This window comes from Bacillus rossius (assembly GCF_032445375.1).
Source record: "Bacillus rossius redtenbacheri isolate Brsri chromosome 4 unlocalized genomic scaffold, Brsri_v3 Brsri_v3_scf4_2, whole genome shotgun sequence".
In the NCBI taxonomy this organism is placed as follows: domain Eukaryota; kingdom Metazoa; phylum Arthropoda; class Insecta; order Phasmatodea; family Bacillidae; genus Bacillus; species Bacillus rossius.
In genome coordinates this window covers 37,660,993-37,685,392 of record NW_026962011.1, presented here as the reverse complement: position 1 = coordinate 37,685,392, position 24,400 = coordinate 37,660,993, and the positions used below count along the sequence as shown (strand labels likewise).

Here is a 24,400-nt window from a genome sequence, read left to right as displayed (position 1 = left end):
TTTTTAATGCCGATTCAGTACAGGTCTAATACTGAACAGTTCTAATACTCCTCTCAACAACTTGAAATTGCGCGGTGTCTGCGACTAGTTAAAAACATTCCTCGCCGCCTCTCTTCATCACCGCTTTTAATTGCAGCAGTTGTATCCCATTGCACGAGGAATTAGGGCCGAAACCTGTTTGGCATGAAAAATACAAGTGAGGCATTTTCTAGCGCAACAGAACTTAAATAGCACAAAGCGGGCTTACGACTATAATATTTAGATGAAAATTATTAAATAAATACAAAATAAGAATGTAAGTAATGGAAAACATAATGTTACGAGGCCTCTAGGTCTACGCGCCTAATCCGATTATCAGTGGCGCATCGGTACCTTCCTTTCTCATCCCTAGAGGTTTGCCATTGACCCGGAGATTCTCTGCGTCTCACGAGGGTTCGGTACGCGATTGTTCTCGGAGCTTCCTTCGAGTGTCGAGTCGGGGATTCTGATGACACGTAACTTCGCAGGGCTACGAGACCTTTCCACAGGCCGGGACTCGGCAGGTATTCAAGATGGAGACTGGCGGCGAGTATGTGTGAGAGAGATGCTGGTGGCGATACCGGCGGGTCCTCGGAGCGACCTACGAGGGCAATGTAGTGAAGAGGGCGACAGACCCCTTGGCGAGCGAAAGTGGAAGACGAGCGACTGGCGTCGTCAGCAAAGATTGGTGCATCGGGATCCGAAGCACTCAAGACTGTGTTGTGTGAACGGACGAGTGAGTGTGATGTGATGTGATGTAAGAGAGTAACAGTAGAGGGAGCCACAGTCGAGCCGAGCTACAGTGGGGAGAGTAAATTGTGGACTAAGTATTAGCTAATAAATTACATTATACTTAAATTAACGGGCCTGTTTTTTCCACTTGTAACAATATATTGTTACAAGTATAATGTGGGGAGAAAACTGGGTTCGTAATGTATAGCCCAATTAATGGGTTCAGTTTTATTTATTACTACTATCTACATCATTAATTTGATTAGTGCGCTCAAGATCTCTGTCCACAACAATAGGTCTTCCACTGGTCATTGAAACATTAACACTTTGCACTGCAGCTTGGCTCGACAGTTGCTCACTCAAATCACGCAATATGTTCAAAAAACAACGGTACCAGAATAGAATGGATTGAACATCCAAGACCGCGCCTTGTCACGAACGAAGTCGAACACTGCAGCTCAAGCAAGAGTGCATGCGACATACATACGTGTGTCTAGTGACTCCGCCCAAGGAGCAGCGCAAAGGCGCGCAGACAAGATTATCCTCGAGAGATAATGAGCTCGGCAATTGCCAGGAACCTCGAGCTGGGAGGGCTTTTATCGGTGCCAGGGTCGTCCCTTGGGCCACAATGGCACTGGGGCGGAGAACTAGACCAGGGAGGCTATTCACTGACCTTATCTTCCAACTACTCTTAACAACTTGTAATCTCTTAGCTCTGTTGTCACCGAAATAAATTTAAGGTGAGCGTATGGAGGAATTATGGCCTCCTAGTCACACAGCATTTTAAATAAAAACAGCCAAAGGTTTAATATATATATTGATAAATATAAAATCTAATAAATACCTTTTTTGTGTCGGGAAAATTTCGTTATGCGCATTTATTATTTCCGATTTCTTAGCTCAATTGAAGCTATTATTTTAAAACACTGCCAACTAACCCATTTTAAAATATGGTCACTCGGTTATGAGCAACCTTTACTTATTTTACATAGACTTCAAAGTTTCTTACGGTTGAAAAGTTATTAGGAAATAGATTTTATAGTTCACTTGCTAGTAACTCTCTTGTAGTGCGTTTTCAAACACACTACGAAAATTATTGTAATTGAATTTTTTTTAATAAACAAACTACTAAAATATAATTTTGTACGATTTGCTTTATTTTGTATGTCACGTCTTATATAAACTCGGTCAGCCATTTTATCTCAGTTAAGGTCAATGGCGAGATTACTCCACCTTCGACCCAGCCATTAATTTAAGGATACTAGGATGCGCGATAAAGTAGCCGCATAGCACACAGAATCGCTCTGGAAGTATGTAACAGAAGCATCGCTGACAGCGAGGAGACACCACGCGAGTCCGCGCACAAACCACACGGCGCGCGCGATGTAAACCTGTGGCGCCCAACGCGTTATGTCATCGCTCAGCTCAAGTATCACTTGATGTCCTGGATTTCCACACTCGTACTTCAGCTAATTTCTCTGATTTTTTCTGCTATTCACGTACCGCCTAACTCTTTTTTCCCCCTGTCTGATCTGGTAAATTAACAGATACACTTGCACACTATACAGATTGTGGAATTTGTTTCCCAAATTAATACACAATGGTATTTACGTCTTACGTTAATTAATGTACCTAAATAAAAAATCAAATAACGATTATTATCGAAACACGAATTTATGATTAAAATAAACATAGTATGAACAATCACTGATATTTTTTTCTAACTAAGATATCACTTCCTCTGGGTGTTTCCACGTTTTGAACACATTTTAAATTCCACGAGTTTTGCGTCTGCGAAAACGCTGATATCAGGTTCTGGAAAGATGTGCACAATAGCCAATCCTATCATCTAGTTTCGTATGAATTCAGTTCACAGAACATGACCTTGAAATGGTAATAATAGTTCTGGAGTCACATTATCTGAGCAAAGAGCCACAGTGTCAGAAGTACAGCTGGCAAAACAAGTAGGTAGTTTAAGCAAATTGCAAGTGCTGTTCAAGTCAAAAGGCGAGATTGCACCTATCACAAGCTGAAGCCAATTAAGGGATTCTAATAGGGCAGGAGCGGAAACCAGCCGGGGAAAGGTGGAGCGGCCAATTTAGAAATAGTATATAGACATACGTACATATCAAAGTTACCAACTATATTTCACACACACGTGTAGTTTACTTAAGGCTATCGTCATAGGTAGTTGAATGATTTACTAACATACACTTCTCCCCCTTTGTTACCTCACGGTCGTCCATCGCGCGTTACGAGAACCGTCGTCTAAATCACATGTGCTTAAGTCTATTTTCAGACTACTCGTTTCCCCTGTACCGTCGATATTTCTTACACGGAAATAATAATAAAAAAATTGGTTGTCTGTAAAGTCGGTTTACGGACGATAGTTTAACGTGACGTCATAACAAAACATTGATGAAATGATTGCATTCTTTAATGAATAAAATTGAATCGTTTTTATTGAATTATCACTATTTTGTATGGATACAAAGAAGGAGTGAAATGAAATCTACAATTTAATTGATAAATGTACTTTTATTTGCACTCATTAATTCAAATATGTTTATTACTTTAACGAAGAGATTATTTTAACTATAAATTTTATACATGTTTGCTATTTAACTTCTTCCAATCTGTGTTATTCTGTTAAGGATAGGACGATGATAGGAAAAGTAGGAAACGAATGGGAGTGTTTCAAGTTTAATGTGTCTCGAAAAAGTCAAATCGATGGTTGTTCCAATCGAGTGGAAGAGAGATAGATGCGGCGCAAGCGTACAATAAGCGTAACGGGACACAGCGTAACTGGACACTTTTTCGTGCGTGCAGCCGGCGTTCATCGATTTATTAGACGTTGTCACGTCAAAACCACGCGACTGGGATGTCTTCTGTTTCCCGGTGTGTGCGAGCAGCGATGGGCCCGGGTCAGGAGAGCCACACACACGTGAACAGCGCGCCGGCGGGTCCGGGGTGTTTATCGCGGCGCCTCGCAGCGGCTGTTCGCAGCCCCGGGGCCGCGACCCGATGGCAGCCTCTCCCTGACTACCGGCTGGCAGGTGACGTCACGGAACACCGCCCGACCTACGTGGTGCATTTCGCGATGTGCGCAGGGCAGCAACTAGAGTCTCTGGCACCCGGGGCATGAATTGATTTATGCGCCCCCCCCCCCTCCTCTTTTTGCACATACCACACCAATACAGCGGGGGGTCCGGGGGCCCTCCCACGGAAAAATGGCGCTATTTAAGCATTTTCCATTCCTACATGTAACAGTTTCTGTGCTACTGTAACTTCCATGCATGAACCCACAATGTCCATAAAGTAGTCCGTATAATCACTAGACTTGTTCATTAAATATGTTGAGACGTTATATTGTAAATCAGATTAGACATTCCTGGCATGCAAGTTAAAAAACTTTTTACCAGTTACCAGTTGTAGTAGGAATTACAATGCAAGCGATTTCGGCGCCCCCACAGCTTTGCGCCCGGGGCGTATGCCCCGCTTGCCCCCCCCCCCCCCCCCAGTTGCGGCCCTGGATGTGCGTGGCGTTTATTGTAACATTAGCTTAAACGGATACAAGCGGGGATGTAAATAACACTGCGTGTACTTATGTACGTGTTATAAGTAAAGACCTGCAAAATTCGCGGATTCATTCGGTGATAGGCTAGAATTCAAACACACATACCTCTTAGATAATTTTGCTATTGGCTTACTGTTCATCTGGACGAATCTCAACCAGTTATAAACCCTCAACAGAGAAGGATCGAATCACAGACAAACCAGCTGAGACGACTTACAAGTCGGCAGCCAATGAACTTGCGTTATTTGCCCGAGTGTACAGGGGTATGCGCAGTCTATCCTGAAGGCCATCTAAACCTCGAATTTTGCAGGTATCTAGTTATAAGTAGAGACCCGGAAAATTCGCGGGTTCAATGACCACCAGGATAGACTCCAATATCCTCTACACACTCGGGAAAATGCCAACTGTTCATTGGCTGCTGACTTGTGAGTCGTCTCGACTGGGTGGCCTGTGATTCGACACTTCTATGAGTGAGGGTCTCTAATTGGCCCTCAGTCCTCCGATTAACAGTGAACCAATGACAGAAGCAGCACTAAGGTATAATTATTTGAATTTTAGCATAACACGAAATGAACCCGCGAATTTTCCGGGTCTCTAGTTATAAGCCATACATTTTTTTGTTTAAATGTATCTTAAAAAAAAAAATAAATATTAAAGATAGCGCGGCGTTCGTAATGTTGTAGAGAACCAACAAAACGTTAAATATCTTTGACGCCATTTTTTATCCAACACGATTTCCTTGGTTTAAAGTTACGTTCATGACTATTAAGTTTCCAAAGTGTATTCCAAAATCGTTTCACTATCATAACGTTTGGAGAATAATCGCAGTTGAGTGGACGTTTAGTCCGTTTAATCCTAACATTCCCTGCGCTGAACCAGTATTGTGTACATAGCTGTATCGCCATTCGCGAAAACAGGCATTTAATGGTTCTCCCAGTATTCCATGCCCACCAATCATTCTCTCGATAAAACACTGCCAGCCAACCCTCGAATCGTAACAATCATCGACTGTATTGCATTACGGGTTATTGATTCTGAACAGCACTTTGTAACGTATATCATGAGGCGTAAAGAAGTAATATCGATGCGGAATCGTTTGAACACTTCCCATGACAAATCCTTACCGCAATAACGATTGTTGAGTAAACCTTATACCTCTCAGAATTCAAAATCTACTTCGGTGAGCATCATTTCAGGTACCAATCACCCTTATGATTAGAAAGCTTCCATTATTTTTAAACTTTATCTGAGCTCATTATGCGACTTGTGAATGTGTAAATAATAAATTAAAATAAACTAGACCATTTTTGGTAATTTAAAAAACAATATTACACTTTTTTTTTGCATACGACCCTCATTGCTGGTTTACAAATTGCCAACAAAATGGTTAAACTTAGATGATGTACACAATTAAACATGAATCTATTTAGAGTTGTTAATCAAAACACCCGCCATTTTATTATAATTATAAAATGTGGGTAAATGTGTAATCAGGTACAGTGCATAATTTAAGGCACAAATCACGAACCATTCAAAAAAAAGTTCACCGCCGACAATGACATATCAAGTGTTATGTTACAAAACACGCCAACTGTATGCGATATAACACGTGTTTTTGTATGTTCTATTAGTTCCATAATATTGAGCACTTTACCTCTATATTTAGTCCACTGTCTTGTGTTACAAATAAGAACTATGAAGTTAGATTATAACAGCACTAAATTATATTTTTAGTTTTAACTCAAAAATATAGAGTAGTTAGGACGCAGTGGCAGATGCAGAATTTTTTTCCGGGAAGAGGGGGGATTTTGAGAGAGAGAAAAAAAATAAAAAAATTAAATTTTGAGCAACTTACATTACTATTGGCACTAAATCACTGACATATGGAGCTACAGTAGAAGCCACAGGCGACATAGCTACTCACGCAGAAGCGTTCTGTTTCACTAATATTTCGCAATTTTGTTCATAACTTCCTCCTCTGTTAGTAGGCATCCTGATAGGCTATTATTCCTTTCTACCTTCAACCCTCTCCCCCTCCTAAAAAATTAGTGTAATCAGTCTTGCATTACCTGGGTATAAAGAGTATTCAATATAACAATATAAAACAACAATGTGCGATGTATAAGAAGCAAATTTTGAAGTATCAGATAGAGCACACAGCACGAATACATAAATGGTTAAACTAACCAAGTCATGTGTTGAAAATTTCATTTAAAATGGCCAGAAAGGTTCTCTAAAGAAGAATACAGTGACTTCTAAAATCTTTAGTTTATATATATATAACCTACACTAGCTTACAAGCAGTAAGTTCTTGGTGAGCCTTACTTTATTGTAGGCCAAGTATCAACAAATTGACGCAGTTACGCAATCAGACACCAAATATAATTTCTTAAATGTGGGATCATGTTTAAAAAATTAACATTTGTAAATTACTTTGAATGGAATAAAAGTGTGTGTATGTATTGGGGGAGGGGAAAGACAAATTATGCAGCTGTAGAGCAAGAAGTATAAAATTTTATTGGCGAAGCTTTGCGAAGACGATTGTAGAAAAAGAAGTGTTTTTGCAGTTAGCTCCTAATTGTTCATGTTCAAGTTGGAATAATGTTCCGATAATATTATAAATAGCCTCAATTTTTTTTCTGGCAGGATTGTTCTATAAACACGATGGCAGCACTTTAGTGTCAGGCACGGATGAACGAAGAACGAACTGCATTGTTTACTTCACAGACCAATACGGCACACCCTTATTGCATTGTTTTCTACACCCACAACTTATAATCTGTCTGTAGGTCCTTGTCAAAACCAAAAATCGATAAAGTAAATGGTTTTAAATGTCAAAACATATTTTGATTTTGTCATTCAACACTTGATTTTTTCCTAGCAATAATTTATTATCTACACAAAACAATCTGCTAGAATCTTTAGAATATTTTAGGAGAAAAAAAAAGCTGTAACATGCAGGGCGGAAATGTGGACACGTGACTCCTGTGCTAGAAACAAAGCTAGGACGTTGTGCTCGTAATCTAGGCACAGTGCTGGTTGGCTAGTCGGGCATGTCGCAGTCGCTAGATAAACCAGAGATGCACGAAACACCCCGCGGCTTCGCAATGCGCGGAAGCAAGCTACCGACTCGACTCGGGAGCATGGAGCGGGAGGCAGGCAGCAACACTCACCAAAACGGGATCTGGTCGGAGCCCAGGACGGTGGGGCGTCTGGGCGGACTCCCGACCTTCGCCCCGTACTTCAGCATCGACATGCCGTCTCGGTCCCTGGTCCCTCTTCGCTCACCGCACACCCGACTCTTCCCGCCAAGCGATCAAATTTCGAGGGGTAAATGAATTGGAAAACACGCGCCAAGTATCACTGCGGAACGGCCGGCTAAACAAACAACGCGGGTCGCGACGACAAAACGTTTAAAAAATTTTCAAAAACGAACGAAAAATTTTGGTTTTAAAAATCGGCGGAGTAAAGAAAGAAAGCACGCGCGCGCGGAGGTAACGAAAAACTACGAAGCCAATAATAACAAGCCGAAACAAATATTTGTGTGGTTGGTACTCGCCGATTTTAAGCGCTTTTTAAATCAGTTCGCGGACATGAAAGCTACGCGGGCGGCCGTTACTCGGACGAAAAGAAAGGATGCCTGTGCCTCTTCTTCCTCTTGAGCATGGCCGGAGGGCTGTCTGAGGCGACTCTGGCGACTCGAGATGATATGGCGGCTGCTGGGAAGCTGGGTTGCCTAGCGACGCACGGCTCACTCACTCACGTCCCCGGATCGATTGCTCTCTACTACTGGCTGCGGCGAGCTACGCGCTCTACCAGCGCCTTCCCCTTCCGGTCTAGCCCCGCCCTCCCCGGGGCGAGAAGACGCCTTGGGACGTAGGGGAGGGGAGCACACGTCACCGCGCTGATAACAAGCAAGAGGCAGGAGGATACTGCGCATCAGAGGGCGAGTCATGTGTTTACGTACATCCCCTTTATCATATTGAAATATTGGGATAGCGTACTATTTCACTTAAAATTATACACATTACCAAGCTGTTGCTATTTATAGCTTGCATAAATAAGAAACAGAGGGTTTATAAAACAGCCTACAATAAAAATAAGTACGTATATATGTGTATATACATATATGGGGACATCCCTCCAACAACCCAGCCTCCCAACTGCATCCGCCAGTCACCAACAGTATGCATTCTGTATTGTTGTGCCACAGTTTCCAACAAAGTGGTCTTGCCTGAGGTCTCTGAGCACTGAGCATCAGGTCTTTGGTGTTGTGGTTGTTTAAATTGTAGTAACGACCCCATTAACAATTTGGCCGGAAAACAATATAATGTGAATCTACAAACAATAGCTTGTATATTCACACAAATCAAAAAAAAAATTTTGGTGCAACCTTTAACTAAAATCCTTCTACATCACTGGTTGAAAATAATTCAAACCAAACACTGCCTGGTAACTCAATTAGAGGGTATAAAATAGATTAAAGGTTCCTGCAATGATTTAATACACTTTATGAACGTACACCTTTGCTGGTTTTCTTAATGTCATAGAGAAACCACAAGAATGGACAATAAAGATGAATATACAAACCCATAGAAAAACAACCCCAAATCAATTGTATTGGCATTTTTTTGCATTTGTCAATGACACCCTGACAATAATGGAATAAATATAACATTAGGGATAAGTAGAAGTATTTAATATGGAAATTCAAACTAACTGTCAAAAAGTGCAGTCTGCAAAACAATATTTTAAAACAATTAATTACTGTTTGAAAACCAAACTTTTCTTTTATTCTTCCACTAGCATGTATACACATACCTTTATGTGAACGGATAACCAACATTTTACCTAACAAGTTGCAATAATTTGTTTTCCTAATACAAACCTAACACCATAACTATTTCAAAGAATTTATATTGCCCAATGTTTTGTATCCTGGTGCCCATAAGACTGAAAGATATCTAAAACTGAGAGGGGGGGATTAGTGGCTTTGATGTTTGATTGATCTTAATTATTTTGCAAAAACATTTTTTTAATCATGATACATTTTTTTTTAAAACACATCCTGTAAAACTCTGGTCATTGTTCCATAATCAAAATAATCTTATATTTTAACATAAAATATTAAAATACAGAGAAAAATGGGATATTTTTGTGATGACATATAATTACCAAAATATACTTGAATCTGAAAATATGAATAAAACTTTGAGGAACATTGTTCCCCACAGCAACTGTTCTTTGTAACATATTCAATGTTTTTTAACTTTAAAAAATAAAAATAAAATATACAGTGAAAACTTTTTGTGATTTGAAAATGTACAATTAAGTATAAAAATATTGTTGATTTTGATGATATGCTTTCAAAGCTTTGATATAAACTGGCTATGCAATATGGAACATTGTCCTAGGGAGAAATTTGTTGTGTGTAACTTAGCCAATTGTATTTTAATGTAAAAATATTAAAATAAAGTAAGCAGTTTAATGTGTGTGATGCAAAACTGTACTATAAACAAAATATATTTTATTTTGAAAACAAGAATCATAAAACACTGGGTTCAAGTGCAGTTTGCAACACGGGATTCCAATTTGTTGAAAATAATGGAGGTGAAACCGATGATGTCATTTTAGTAGGTCAAGAGTTTGGCTTATAGTATTAGAACAGAGTATGGAAGTGAATGTTTTGGTAGTAATGGAGGTAAGTGTTTTTATGTTTGTATGTTCTTTAGTTTGTGATCTAGCACGGATGAGGTACAAGAGTGATGTAATAAGGAAATAAGAGTTGTATGGAATAAATAAATATGTAATGAATACTTATGATGTAATTAATAAAGATTAGCTGAGCTAACCTAACCAACCAACTATTCCCATCATTTTACAGTATTTTAAATGTAGAAAAACTAACATAACCAACCATCAATATAGTAAATTTCTTGAAATATTACAATCTCATTCAGCAGAATAATTAGAAAAAATTTCAACATAAAAAAATTAATTTTGATTGTTATCCATTTTCAAAATTTAATTTGCTTTTCTTCAGATGTGCCTCTCTGTTACATAATTATCTGCAATTATTTTTTGGTGCCAATTACAGTAGGCTATGCATACGACAGTGAAGTATAGCTTGATACTGCACTTGTAACCAACATGTTTTCACTCTTTTTTAACACTTGCAAACCTTCAAATTTATTCCTAAATTATTATACCCGTCTTCTCCATCATCTACGTTTATTTCACTCCAAATTATTTCACTCAATAAATAAAATTGTTTACACATAAACAATTGGATCATCACTAAAATACTCTGTCATAGCTACTCTATTTTTGTCAATAATTTGTCCCATAATAAAAAATTAAACGTTATTGTTAATTATGTTTAATGCATTTTACCCTCCTTATTTTCTTGAACAAATGTTAAGATTACTGACTGGTTGCACTCAATAAAGAACATAACTAATAATGGTCTCGTAGTGAAAGATTAAAAGTAACGTTTATAAATGTTTGTTTACAAAGAAAACTTACACATGCAAGTTCATCCATTGAATAAATTGTCATAATTAAAATACAAGTTGCTATAAAGTCTCCCTGCAAATGTTTATTAAATTGTCACTGAACTACTGTATTAATGTAACTTGTCTAATATCATTACGCAAACTTTTACACACAAAAAAGATCTCATAGCTGCAATAAACTACATTAAATAAACTACATCAATCTAAATATTAAAAAATAAATTGTTTCCTTACTGTACTCACATGTTAAGTGTGGAGAAAGCAGTTTCATCGGGAGTATAATCGTTCATTTTGTAAAAATAATTACCACCTGAAGACTAAACCACTATACCAACACGCTGAATCACAAGTCTCAAAGTAAATTCAAAGCAAAAGAATCAGCAACAAAGAGTACAAGACAAAACAAACAACTAACCACTTACAAACTTTAAGTTTAAATTACATTCAAACCGCCATCCGCCATAAAAACAATAATAAACAAATGATATCCGTTAACGACATTCATTACAAACATCAAAAAACCAATTCTCTAAAACCATAAAAGACTATTATGAATTGTTTGAATGTAATCATAACTATAACGATATAATAAACAATTATAAAGAAATTTATTTAAAGCCAATAAAAATCTTATTAAAAACCATATTTTGATATTGTTGCAGAAAGTCATAATAGGAGACGCCAACTATGGTAACAATAAAAAAAATATATTTTATTTATAATAATTCACTTATATAGGTGTGAACATTTCGGAAATTTACAAAGTAAATAAAAGCATAAGGAGACCTTTTAGGTATATTATGTTGTGCACAATGTTTGTTTTACAGCACAAACGGCGCGAAATTCAAACTTTCAAATATAGAATTTTCTATTAGGGATGATTTACAAACACGAATGTGATTCCTTTAGCAAGGCCTAAAAAATTCTTCTAGGATTTTGAAGGGTTTGGTTTACACTTTCCTGGATGTCAGCAGTTAACATTTATGTGAGGTCCTACTGGCATTAGTTCAAAATAATTATTCTATGGATTAGTGGCGGATCTAGGATTTTGGTTTGGGAGGGGCTTGACCCAGCTGAGGCTAGGCTTTATCAAGGCGAACACTAAAACAATAGTGGACCCAGATGCTTTTGGAGGGGGCTTGAGCCCCTTAACCCCCCTCTGGATCCGCTACTGCTATGGATGCTCTCAGCATTCCGCATGGACTTAGTAAATAGGTACATTAATAGCGGGAGAAGCGCTTACTATAAGCAGATAGACAAAAACATAACACTACACTGAATAATTACACCTAAGCATAGTGGTGTAACAAAAAACAGGAACCATATGCAATAAAACCTCTCCAATGTAGACCTAATAATGTATTACATATAGATGACTAACTGGTGCATGGCCCTCGGTAAAGTGTGACACCGTTCCGGCTGCCTCCCCGTCAAAGCTATCAAGTTTTTGCGGAATGGGTCTCGGGGTTTGGGTTCGGCCAAGTGGCAGGAGGCAGGGACGTGTCCATAGAGGTGATCCTTGGGCTGTTTAGGCCACCCAAGACGCCTTACACTACAAATGATACACTCCGCTACGTGAAGTGTGGGTTTTATTACACATCAACCTCTACATGGTGCTATCCATCCCCTGGCCGCGACTGTTCAGGGTTAGAGAGCTCTGCGCATGTACGGCTGTTCGGCGATGACCCTGCTTACATTGAAGAGGGGGGGGAGTTTTGAGAGAACAGTACGTGGCGGACGTTGCTGCTAAGACCTGCGCGGTGATGCACGGCTAGTGGTGTTGTAACTCACAATCTAGATGTGGTTGCGAAATTGGCGCGAAGGTGGCCTCTCAACGCTGCGCGAAGACGACCAGCCTCTTCGAGCTCCCGGTGGGTACTGCCTCGCTCGTGTAGCACAGCGCTACAGCAGGCCTGCCAATTGCGCGCCCGAAGCGCAGCGCGCGGGAAACATACGCGGCCAAGTTTAGTACCTATTCGCACGTTGAACAATTGCATTAACAAATAAAAACATTTGATGATATACGCATTACATAGTTTATGTCTGTGAGAGAAAACATGTGCCCTTGAATGCTATAGTCCGGCGGAAGCACATTGCCACAACCGGCGGAGTGCTTCCGCCGAGGTGGCCGGTAGTGGTGCTAGCTGCGGGTCGTTCGGTGCACTCACACTCGTTGCACCATGTTATACGCGCGGGCGTGTTCGTGGCACAGGGATTTGAGAGGCGTCGGAGAGGCATCGCGGCCTGTGCGACTAAGAGGCGCACTATCGGCTGGCGTCAAGTGTTGTTCACGAGACGTTGATTGATGAGACGATGATGGGTTCTGGTTACACTCATGTTGGTGGTGATGGTTTTGCCACAGTGAGAGCTCCACGGTATGTCTATGTGACCAGCCCTGTTAAAGGCGGAAGTGAGACTGCTCAAAGCAATGAATTCTGCGTGGCCACCCCGGCTCGCTTCCCATGAAAAAATGAAGTGTGCAATAGAATACAACATGCTATATTGTGAGAGTTGTCGCGCTAATCCACAAATGAGTTTTATGTTATTACAAGATTGTTTCCCTAAAAATAATGTCAACATTTGATTCCTGGAAAAAATGCAAATAAAAAGTTCATTTACATTGGTGGTTGAATGACACTCGGGCAGCACTCGACCCTTCAGCAGTGCCAGATGTACGAGGCACTGCACCATCTAACACCCTCGCCAGACAACACTTGTTCGTGGCATTCGTCTGGTCTTGCACAACCCATGAGAAGCAGCGTGATGGCATAATGGCTTGTGCGAACAGTGGAATCACCAATGGGTGTCGTCAAACTGAAACACGACGCTAAATTGTTTACCCAAATGGTGGCCCTATGCAGGTGAAGCTGAGAAATGTTTTGTGAAACTTTGATTCTCAGTGAGGCCCGGGCCACGTTCCACGACCAGCAGACGTATTAGGTATGAATTTGAAAACATATTCCCAAATAGATTACTTTAAAAGGTTGGGAAGTTCGGGCCAGCCATTGGACTAGCCACAAAGCCTGAACCCTAAGATTAAAAAGAGAAACTTAATATTGCTGTGGAGATCAATGAACACTAAGTATAAAGGGCTCCACGATGTAATAAGCATCTATTCCTATTGATGGTTGATAACTAACTGAGGTAACTCCGAAAGGCCACTGGCCACTAGAGGTCCCTTCCCGTGAAAAGCGTACATTTGCCTCACAGCACTACATTGCACTCCTTTGGCACTGAGTGTGTTCGTTGCACATGCACAGCCATGTACATGTCCCATCGAAATTACGACCGGCTATAACTGCCTGTGCAAGCAGTGTGAGCAGAGGGAGCATCAATGAGTGTCGTCATGCTCTAAATTTGGAAACATTAACTTCACAATACTGGCTTTACTTTAAGGCCAATATATTTTCTGCCATTCAAAAGAATAAGTTTAAACTGATTACAGACAAATAGCAATAAGTTGAACTATCTCTTATTTCCAATAGTTCTACCCTAGTATATACTCAGGACAACCTTTCCCTCCAGGATGTTATAAGTGATCTATCTAGGAGTGTTCTACTCCAACATACTCTGAACAGCCTTTCCCTGTAGGAAATCATAAAAAATTAAATCCAGGAAGTGAACATTAAACAGCAATCATTTACTTATCATAGTAAACAGATAACTATGTGCAAATATACATTGCATACCTGTGCAGCATAATAAACTGTTCCTAGCTGGGATAGGGAGGCTCAATACAATAACAAACACAAACTCGAGATTTATACTGTCGCTGGCATGTCGCGCACGGAGGGTGCGGAGTGGTTGTTTAATCAGGTGAATGATTACAGTTGCAAATTACACTTACATTACACTTGCACGGCGTACAAGGAATTACCCTACAAAGTAACACTTAGTTCAATATGAGTGCTCTGATGCACTGTCACTAGTTTGACGTCGTACCTCCTCTTTATTAAATAAAAAACCCGGGTCACAGTCCTGTCCGCGGCGCAACACTCCAGCCATGGCCCTGGTAGTGCCACCACTCGCCACCAGATGGTAGTTGTAAATATAAAGAGACAATGTATTATAGTTATTTCATATATGTTATTATTGTAAATATTTAGGTAGATTATTAAGTTGACGCCTTCTGCCTTCCGCCAAGGTGATGTTGAGGGTGTGGAGTTGCTTCTGGGCGCCAACTAGCAATAATAGCTACGTGCTAGTGCGTAGCCGAGACTCTTGACTCAGGGCGTGACGTCGCCACGTGGCTGGCAGGCAGTAAGGGTCGTTCCGACGGAGTTACCCCCGGCTGTTTTAGCCACCAGGGACGCTATACTACGGGTGTTGTAAAAAATACGCGGGGGCTCAATTCAAAGTGATTTATTGTCAGGCACGCTATACAGGCGCTGCGTCGTGCATGACCCGCTTACTGGGAGCCGCGCTCTACAGGACACGTTTCTGATGTGCTGAAAACTCACGCAATTCCGGACAGATGGCAAGGGCGGAGGTCGAGAGGCTCCGCGGGCGACTCGCGTCTCGTCTCCTTGGAGGGCGGTGATTAACTGGCGATGGCTGTGACATGCGCACGACTCCCCAGCCTCGCTCCCGCAAAAACGTGTCGTGTGCAAAAGTAATCCCGGGCCATGCACGCCGCCTGATCGCGCTAAGTCCAGAATTACAATTAATATTTAAACATAGTCATTACTTAATTAATATTGTTTTTTAGAGTGCTGAATGTTAATTTCAAAGTCCAGGTAATCAGGTCACCTAACGGTACCCCCGTGGTCGACTTTCGCGCGGGCGACAGTCGTTTAGGCAGGGCAGCTTACGTTCGAGGCGTTGCACCACCCTGCACCCAGGTGCGTTCACGTCGCACACGCTCGGGGCGAGGCGGCGATGCGCCATAGCGGTCTGTGCGGATTTGAGGAGGACTAATGGTTGGCGTCAAAGTGTATATCGTAAGTATGTTTTGTAGATGTTGAAATAATATTGTAATATGCAAAAGATCAAAAGAGATAGAAATATGTAAAACTTTAACACAAATGATTGTAGACGAAACGTGTATAAATTGTGCGGGCTAACAAGCCTAGCCTCTCTCCCATTCTCCTCAGCTAGTGACTCTTCGTGAGACCGCGGGCAATCCTCTGCTAGTGACTCTTCTTGAGACGGCGGGTGTCCCTCTCCCCAACTTCCAACCTTTCCGCTAGCGACTCTTCGTGAGACCGCGGGCATCCCTCTCTTCTACACCCAATCTTCCTGCTAGCTACTCCTTGTCAGCACGTCCTCGGTCAGCTGCACTGGGCCGAACGCTCCACTCCCGCCTCAGAGTGTGAGGCTGCTCTACCAAAGAGCTGGCGCCGGGCAAACAACACAACAACTGAACGACCGAGCGACGTCCACCCCGTCTCCACAGCTTCACCAGAGACGAGGCCGCGACAAGTTAAGCCCTCAAGGCAGCCGAGGTTAAGGGGGAGTTTGATTGGAGGCGGCCAATCCCGAAAGTTGCTAACTTGGTGGCGGCCGGATTCACCTGTGTGAAACGCGGCCTTCAGTTAAATTATATACAAAGTTTACACGTAGTTGTCGTCGGCACCTGTGCACTCGAAATTCAATAAAAGTTCATTGGTAGCGGGAGTCTGCCCGTGCCATAAGGTTGACGCCAACCGCCGGTGGTCCCTCTGGTCCGCTAAGACCGTTATGTCACAACAACACTTACTCTAAAGTGCATCGAACACGCCCAAGCGTGATATCCGACGAGTGAGTGTAAGTGCACCGCGACGAACGTCAAGTCGATTACAGCGCCCGGCCGGGTGTGGCAATGCGCTAACTAAATCAGTAAATTATTCTTTTAACTCAAAAACAACCAAATTAATAACAATTAAAAGATAATTAATTCAAGTAAAATTATGTCCAATTGTTCTATAATCATATATTGTGAAATATGTAATTTAAGTCCAAAACTGGTCGGGGCTGTTTTCCCGCGCTTCACGTGTCTAGGCGCGAGGGCGCCCTCGCGCTGAGTTGCCGTCGGGGACTCGCAGGGGTCGGTCGCTCCGCGCACACAGAGCCTTCAGATTTCGCGCCTCATCCAAGTCTCAGCAATAGTGTAAGTTCTTCAGATCCTTTAATCAGCTCTGCGCCCCACTCAGTCGCAAGTAATTTTCATGCGACTCCTTAACTAATTAATTTATCACAACAGGGAGTTTTGCATTTATTACGTAATTTTCATGTCCAGAGTTTAAGGACAGCGTAAATGAGATTTGCAGTTTCCGGCTTCAAAGCCAAGTAATCGTTATCGTCGAAGGCTCTTAGCCAGCCACGTTTGTCGAGTTCTTACTCTCGTTAATCTACGTATTTAACTTTTACCTAATTTAAATGTGTAACTTCTACGTGTAGTCAAACCAGTGGCGCAACAACAGGGGGGGGGGGGGGAGGGAATTTTGCCCCCCCTCTGGAACCTTGAAGTGGGGGCAAACAGGGGCAAAGATAGTGCTGTGTAATTAATTTTTAGATAATAAAACTGCTTAAATAGCACCATTTTCCACCTTGAAATACAAATTTTCCCGGGGGGAAAACCCCCGGACCCCCCGCTTCAATAGGGGGGATCGATGATTCTTTATTAAAAGGTATATTGCCCCCCCCCCCCCCCTTTGAAAATTTAGTTGTTGCGCCCCTGGGTCAAACCACGGCATAACTGTTTAATTAGTGACTTTAACGTGTATGTTTGTATCTAACCGGACCTACGTACTTTTCGGGACTTTTATGGTTTGCAACAGGTTAAATTGCAACTAACTTTAGAACATTCATTCGTATGTGCTGTTTTGTATAATAACGTCAATCTCTGCATAAGCTGTTGCAGCATTGCAACTCCGCGACTATCCGCCGCATCTTTCACGCCGATAACGGCCACAGCTTAAGTTCGCAAATACCATTTTGCAACCTATCCTGGTCGCGCACATCGTCTACGCTTAGAGACTCGCGTGTCGCCACGGTCAGACAACAGACGCGGCCAGTACTTGGACCACTACGTGTAACGGTTCTTAATAAAGTGCAGGGTCGTGTCAATCAGTTTACCATTTATTTATAAGGCGTCCTGAGTGGCCTGAACAGCCCGGGTGGATTTCTAACCGCGACGCGCTTCTGCCTGCAGCCACGAGGCCGAACCCCCGTTAAAACCCCTGAGATCACTTTTCAAATTAATAATTACTTTAAAAACTTAGACAGGCAGCGGGAGTGGCGTCAAGGTGAACTACCTTGCGTAATGTCTCGTGCGGGGAGTTTCAAGTTAAGCGGCTGGGTTAGGCCCTACACCGTAAAATGACCGGGGACACATGGGGAATTAATGTAAATGAAGAAAATATGTTTGGTTTGTATGATTATAATTACCAGATGTACTGTTCAGTATGGACAAAGGATGATGGCTCCCCGTGGAATGCACGTCCGCTCCGGTCCGCGAGTCGCTCGGTAATGGTGTTTGCCCTTGGCGCGAGGGAAGGTTTCAGTATTCTCTCGCGCCAAAGTTGCTAAAGTCCAGTTATTCGGAAATTATTTTAATAATAAGAAGCTGAGAGCAGCTCTAAATTCATACATTCATTATTCCTAATTAATCTGATTGGCAGATACTCTTTAATAATTATGGTTAGCTAATTTACGTAAATTAAGTTTAAATGTGAAGAGTCACACCAGAGACTGTTCATCACTTGCTGACTGTTCCAGTGGCTAGTTACGCATAAAAAACAGGGAGGTAATATTTACGTTAGCACAACGCTATAATTAATTAAGGCTGAAGGCCGCAAAGGAGGCACTCACAAACTTATTATGGTAAGTTCACACGTGAGTGACTTGGGCACTCCTGCGTCGCACTTTCCTTGGGCAGGGTTTTTAATTAATAGTGGATTTACTATTTATTTATGTTTGATTGTGAATGAACTGGAGTTGAGGTGTTTAATTAATTTGACACGGCCCTTGATTCTACCTTGGCATCGGAGGCTCACCTGACTCGGGTGGGCCATGGCTAGGGGTGCGTTCTGTTAGCGGGGTCGGATACTTGCGGTTGCAGGTCGGGCTATGGGTGGCTTTCGGCTGGACGACGTCAAGTGTACATTTCCTCATCAACCCTCCATCCAACCATATTCACCTGGGCTCTGCATCTGCGTGTTTTGTCTTTTACTCCTCAGTAACATGTAGCAATCTTCTTTTACTGTAATATAATAAGTATTTTAACATCTATATGATTTATTTAAGTTAAAATTTTAATTTTAAGCAATTAATTACTTATAGCAGAAAAGCTGCTGTATTTTTAAAATGTTTAGTTTTCTATCACTTGAATCATTTATTTTTATGATTAATGTGGCAGAATATATTTTAGGTTCTGGAATACATGTTTATTCTATGATTGAATTCCATATAGCAGCTGTCTTCTTTGGTGAAGGGATTTTTTGGTGATGTGTTCACTGCTGAATTTTTTGATACACTTTGGCTTCGATTTACTTTGTACAATGTTTTGACTTACCTTTTTTGAATTTGTGGGCGTTTAGTGAGATTAAGATATCAGAATTTTCGTGCTGTCTAATATACATCAAATGAAATGTGTTTTTCAGAGTGTGACGTTTTAAAAACTGGACTGTCTTCACTAAGTTTTTAAGGTGCTGTTAGGCTTCGATTTTATAGTATTAACCTTATGTATCTTTACACAACTTAGTATGTGTGTTTTGAAAAAATAAACAAAATTAAGTTTTTGGATGTTTAATTCTGTAATCTGATATTTGGTTAATGTAATCAAATGTGGTTATTACGTAATTTTGGCGAGGAGGCTAGGAGCGATAATGTATACTTAATGTAAGATCATTGGGTAATTCTAAAGAAGTTTCTTTTCCGAAAATATAAGAATTCCAAAGTTTTTTAGTTTCTAATTTTTATGTTTCAAATCATTCATTAATAGGGCATCATTATAGTCATGTAATTTTTCTTTTGAATCACAGGTTACATTATTTTTACTATAAGAAATACTGTGATAGCTACCGTGAAAATGTTCACTAGGGTTAGGTTACTTATATTTATGGTAAATATCTTACGTCATGGCTTTTCCGCAAGGTTAAAATAAAATAACGAAAATACAATTTTCCACCATTAGAGACGTTCCTCTATTCACCCTGAAAACAGCGTTAATAAATACGTAATAGTTTATGAGAAATCACACTTTCAACTTATGTTACAATGCTTAGGAAAATGTGAACTTACAATTTCATACCTTGATAATTTTTGGTATTTCCTTTTAAAAAATGCCTGGAAATTGTCATTTTTTTCTCTTGTTTAATCATACAAATTAACATAGGCCCACAATTAAATATTTGACAAAAAGTAAATTGGAATTAAATAAATTTTAAAAAAACTATTGTCCTTCCATGACCAAAAATTTTAAAATATTTAATTTTGAGCATGAGTATTAAAAAAATGGTTTTGCTATGTCCTCAATGTAATTTGTCTGCAATAAGTTTAAAGCCTGATATACCAATTTTTATTATTTTTCCTGATCTAATATTAAATATTAAAAAATGCAACTATGTCGCACTTTATTGTGGCCTGACCTTTATACATGAATAGTTTGGTAGCAATGGTGTGGATTTTTAACAACATAATTTTAGTGTAATGAGAACAACTCATGCATGTAAGTCACATGGCTCACATAAATTCTCTTTTGGCAAACAGAAATTATTGGAAATTTTTATTAAGCAGAGCTGTAAAGGTGTTGATTTAAGCATGAATCGACTAAAGCATGGAACATTTTTTTTTTTTCGCAGAGGGCAAGGTGAAGGCGGTGGTAGCGAGCATGTTCGCGGGGCTGAAGAACAAGATCAAGGAGGAGACCGGCAGCGACCCGACCTTGCTGCCGCCCCTCCCGGCGCAGAAGGGCGCTCTCTCCGGCAGCAGGGGCCGGCACTCGAGGCGGGAATCCGGGTCGAGCGTGGGGAGCGCGTCCCTGGACGGGGTGCAGGATGACCGGTGTGCCTCCCCCGTCGGCCTCGCCTGTCAGGACGGCTCGGAGCTGCGGCTGGCGGACGGGAAGGTGAGTCAGTGGTCCTTAAACTGTACGTACCTGCAGCTTGCAAAAACGACTGATTTACGCCGTTCACAAACCAATTTCGAATTTTCTTAACTAGATTATTAAAACAAATTTTATAGCACAAACCTACAACCGTAATGACTAAATTGAACTGTCATTGTTTTATAAATTAAAAAAATTGTATTTCAAATTGGAATTTTGACAGTCTGTATTAATAAAACTATTCATAAATAGATAACAGTGTTATCTATTCTACCACCTCGTGTCATGAGGTGGTAGAAAGGCTCTGACTGCAGTGTAAATTAATGCTCTCTTTGTTGCTGGTTAAGTTGTTCACACAGGTCAGTCAATCAAGCTAATGATTGTGTGGTACAAAGAGCCGGGGTGCCCTTTGTGATGTTGGTGCTCTTGAGCATGAAGGGGCCACTTCTGGTACCACTGGTCCATATGGACCGTACAGTGACCGGTCGTGTTCCAGCTTTTAACGGTTTGTGTGCTAATAGAACAGTATGATTATCTAGAAAGAATAGGGGAAAAAAAAAACCTGAAAATGCATTATTTATTTTCTGATATATTTTTCTAATTTAATTTTGTAGAGTAGCTGTTCTGGAAAAAAATGAAAATGGTATTTTTGAGTTCCTCGTATATTTGTTGCTTCTGTAATAGGACATTGCAATATTTCAAGTAATTTATGATATTGAACAATTTAAGTTAGCTAATTTTTGTACAGGCCAATGCTGATTTATCTCTGAATAATTTTTTTATGTTTGAAAATAATTTAGTAAAGCAGTGAGTTACACTATATTAAGTACTTAAGTTACTCAAGTTGCCATTACTAATCTATTTTTCCTATTTAATGTTATGTTTTGGAAGGGAGGAAAAACCAATATATAATGTTCTGATATGTGCAGAAAATTAATTGTAAGCTGTATCGTACACATCACACATCCTTTCTGGGTCACACATGTCACTTCAGGTCTCCAGAAAGTCACAAATTGTAGAAAAGCTCACATAGTTAAATACATACTCATATAATTTTCTATGCAGTTTTGTTCACATCACTAAAATTAACTACAATTAATGAACTTCTTGTTTACCTTAAGATTGAAATTTGTTAAGCAAAATATATACAGTGAAACCTCGTTAATATTATCCCGCTTATTACGAATTACTCGTTAATATTACCTATTACTATTTCCCCGTGAAATATGCCCATTAAACACAATGAAGATTTGTTTGGTTAATACGAAATTCTCGTTATTATGTATAGCGAACAATAACAATTCCCGTCCGTATAAACAAACAGTCATGTTTACCGTTTAATACGAACCAAAGATTACCACAAAGATACGGCCCCGCCTGAGTCTCCGAAGTGTGTTTTTAACTCTATGTTTTCAAAATCACTCGTTCGTGTGTTCGATATGTTCAGAAATCACTCGCGTTTGTACAATATTCGATATATCGAACTTCACGTGGGATGGTATTTACGTTCGATTTTGTACTTCCTTTGTATACATGAATCTGTGCCGGACCAATAAAAACAAAATATATGTTACGCCTAACGTGTTTAATATTTGTGTACGTTGTAATGAAAGTTTAAGTGAATTATCTCGTGAGAATTTTATTAAACTTTAGAATTTGTACGTACACACATAAAAATGGAGGCAAAACGTAAACGCAAGGAAATTGCATTGAAGACGAAAATTAAGATAATAAATTCAGTTCGTCAGGGTGAAAAAACGAAAACAGAACTTTCTGAAGAGTTTGGTATATCAAAATCAACCTTAAGTACAATTCTAAAGCAAGCAGATAAAATAGAAGAAGCGGTCAGGAAAGGTAGTAATCAAACTAAGAAAAGGATGCGCGTCGGTAAACATTCCGAATTAGAGGCCAAACTGCTGGAGTGGTTTCATCAAATGCGCGCCGCCAGAGTTCCAATTTCCGGGCCTATTATCCAAGAAAAGGCTGATCAGCTGGCACTGCAACTCAGAATTGACGATTTTCATTGCAGCAACGGATGGCTTCAACGCTTCAAAGATAGGCATAATTTGGCCACAAAATCCATTTGTGGCGAATCTGCAGCTGTCGACCAAACAGCAACGAGTGACTGGCTTCAGTCAGTACAGTCCATCGTAAGTAAATTTGCACCACAAGATGTGTTTAATATGGATGAAACAGGGCTTTTTTACAATCTGTTGCCCAATAAAACTCTAACCGTAAAAGGTGAAAACTGCCATGGCGGTAAACACAGTAAAGTTCGTCTTACAGTTTTACTATGTTGTAATCAAGATGGCAGTACTAAACTTCGACCCTTGGTTATTGGCAAGTCTGCCAAGCCAAGATGTTTCAAAGATGTTGCAGCAAAAAACCTGCCAGTAGATTACGAGGCAAACAGTAAGGCTTGGGTCACCACAAAAATTTTCCAGTTGTGGTTGTTAAAATTGGACAGGAAAATGGCGACTCTAAATCGCAAAATTTTGTTATTGTTGGACAACTGTGCTGCACATACTGCTCATGGTATGAAGTTGGAAAACATTACCTTACTCTTCTTGCTACCAAATACAACAAGTGTGACACAACCACTCGACCAAGGTATAATACAGTGCTTGAAAAGAAACTACAGACAGCGCTTGGTGAAATACCTTATCAGGCAGTGTGAAAAAGGAAAGACTGAGCTTCCTAGATGGTCAGTTTTGGATGCTATCCGCAGTATAGCCATGTCGTGGGACAGCATCAGCCAAAAGACAATTGTGCATTGCTTTGCAAAAAGTGGTTTTGGCCAGCAAACTGTTGAAGAACCTGACTGTGATCAACCTTTAGAGGATTGGCAAGAGTTAAAAGAACATGTGCAAGTTGATAATGACTTCAATGAGTTTGTTCATATTGATGACAGTGTGTACACCAGTGCAAGATTAACTGCAGAAGATCTTGTTGGTTCACGAGGATTACAGGAAACACCAACGGCTGACGCTGTACAGTCACTTTGTGAGGGTGGTACAAGTCAGGATAATGATGGTGATGACGACAATGGTGAGGTAGTGCATAAACTTCCAAGCAAAAGTGACACAATCAGTGCTTTGCGTACACTGGAAAATGTACTTGCTGCAAGTGATGTGCCAATTGACTTGATTGCAGGATTTGAGAAGATATGTTCTGCTGTAAATGATATTTACAGAGATAAGTGTGTCCAGAAAAAAATTAATGATTTTTTTAAACCTATGTAAATATATCTTGCATACTTTGCATAAGAATTGCTATACACTCAACAGCAATTAACTGTACGGTAAATGTTAATCATTTTTGTCAAAACTTTGGAAGCAAATTAAATAAGAATACATACATACGTATATGTATACTAATTATCAGTCTGTTATAGTATATTTTATTAAAACTATTAAAATTGCTTCTAAGTGTATTTTGTTAGTGTGCATGTCAATATCTGGCTTCTATTACAATAATAATATTCCACATTTTTAGTGCTCTGACATGTAGGAATTCAATATTTCTTATCGA

The 24,400-nt window shown here is 40.3% G+C and overlaps 2 protein-coding genes across 4 annotated transcripts in view; one reads left to right on the top strand and one right to left on the bottom strand.

The window, feature by feature from the left end:
- LOC134542224 (centrosomin) overlaps positions 1–11,210 on the bottom strand; it is an 83,959-nt gene extending 72,749 nt beyond the window's left edge. For 2 of the 3 annotated variants that reach the window (XM_063386307.1, XM_063386309.1), the window contains exon 1: positions 7,501–8,142. In XM_063386307.1, coding sequence (XP_063242377.1) covers positions 7,501–7,583 — 83 coding nt within the window. In that variant the 5' untranslated portion in view covers positions 7,584–8,142. Of the gene's footprint in view, positions 1–7,500; positions 8,143–11,085 lie in introns of those variants that run through there. The other variant, XM_063386308.1, reaches the window with a different exon arrangement.
- Positions 11,211–19,250: 8,040 nt separating this feature from the next.
- LOC134542210 (golgin subfamily A member 1-like) overlaps positions 19,251–24,400 on the top strand; it is a 52,942-nt gene continuing 47,792 nt past the window's right edge. Inside the window, exons 1-2 of the mRNA XM_063386286.1 lie at positions 19,251–19,469; positions 20,625–20,890. Coding sequence (XP_063242356.1) covers positions 20,654–20,890 — 237 coding nt within the window. The 5' untranslated portion in view covers positions 19,251–19,469; positions 20,625–20,653. The remainder of the gene's footprint in view (positions 19,470–20,624; positions 20,891–24,400) is intronic.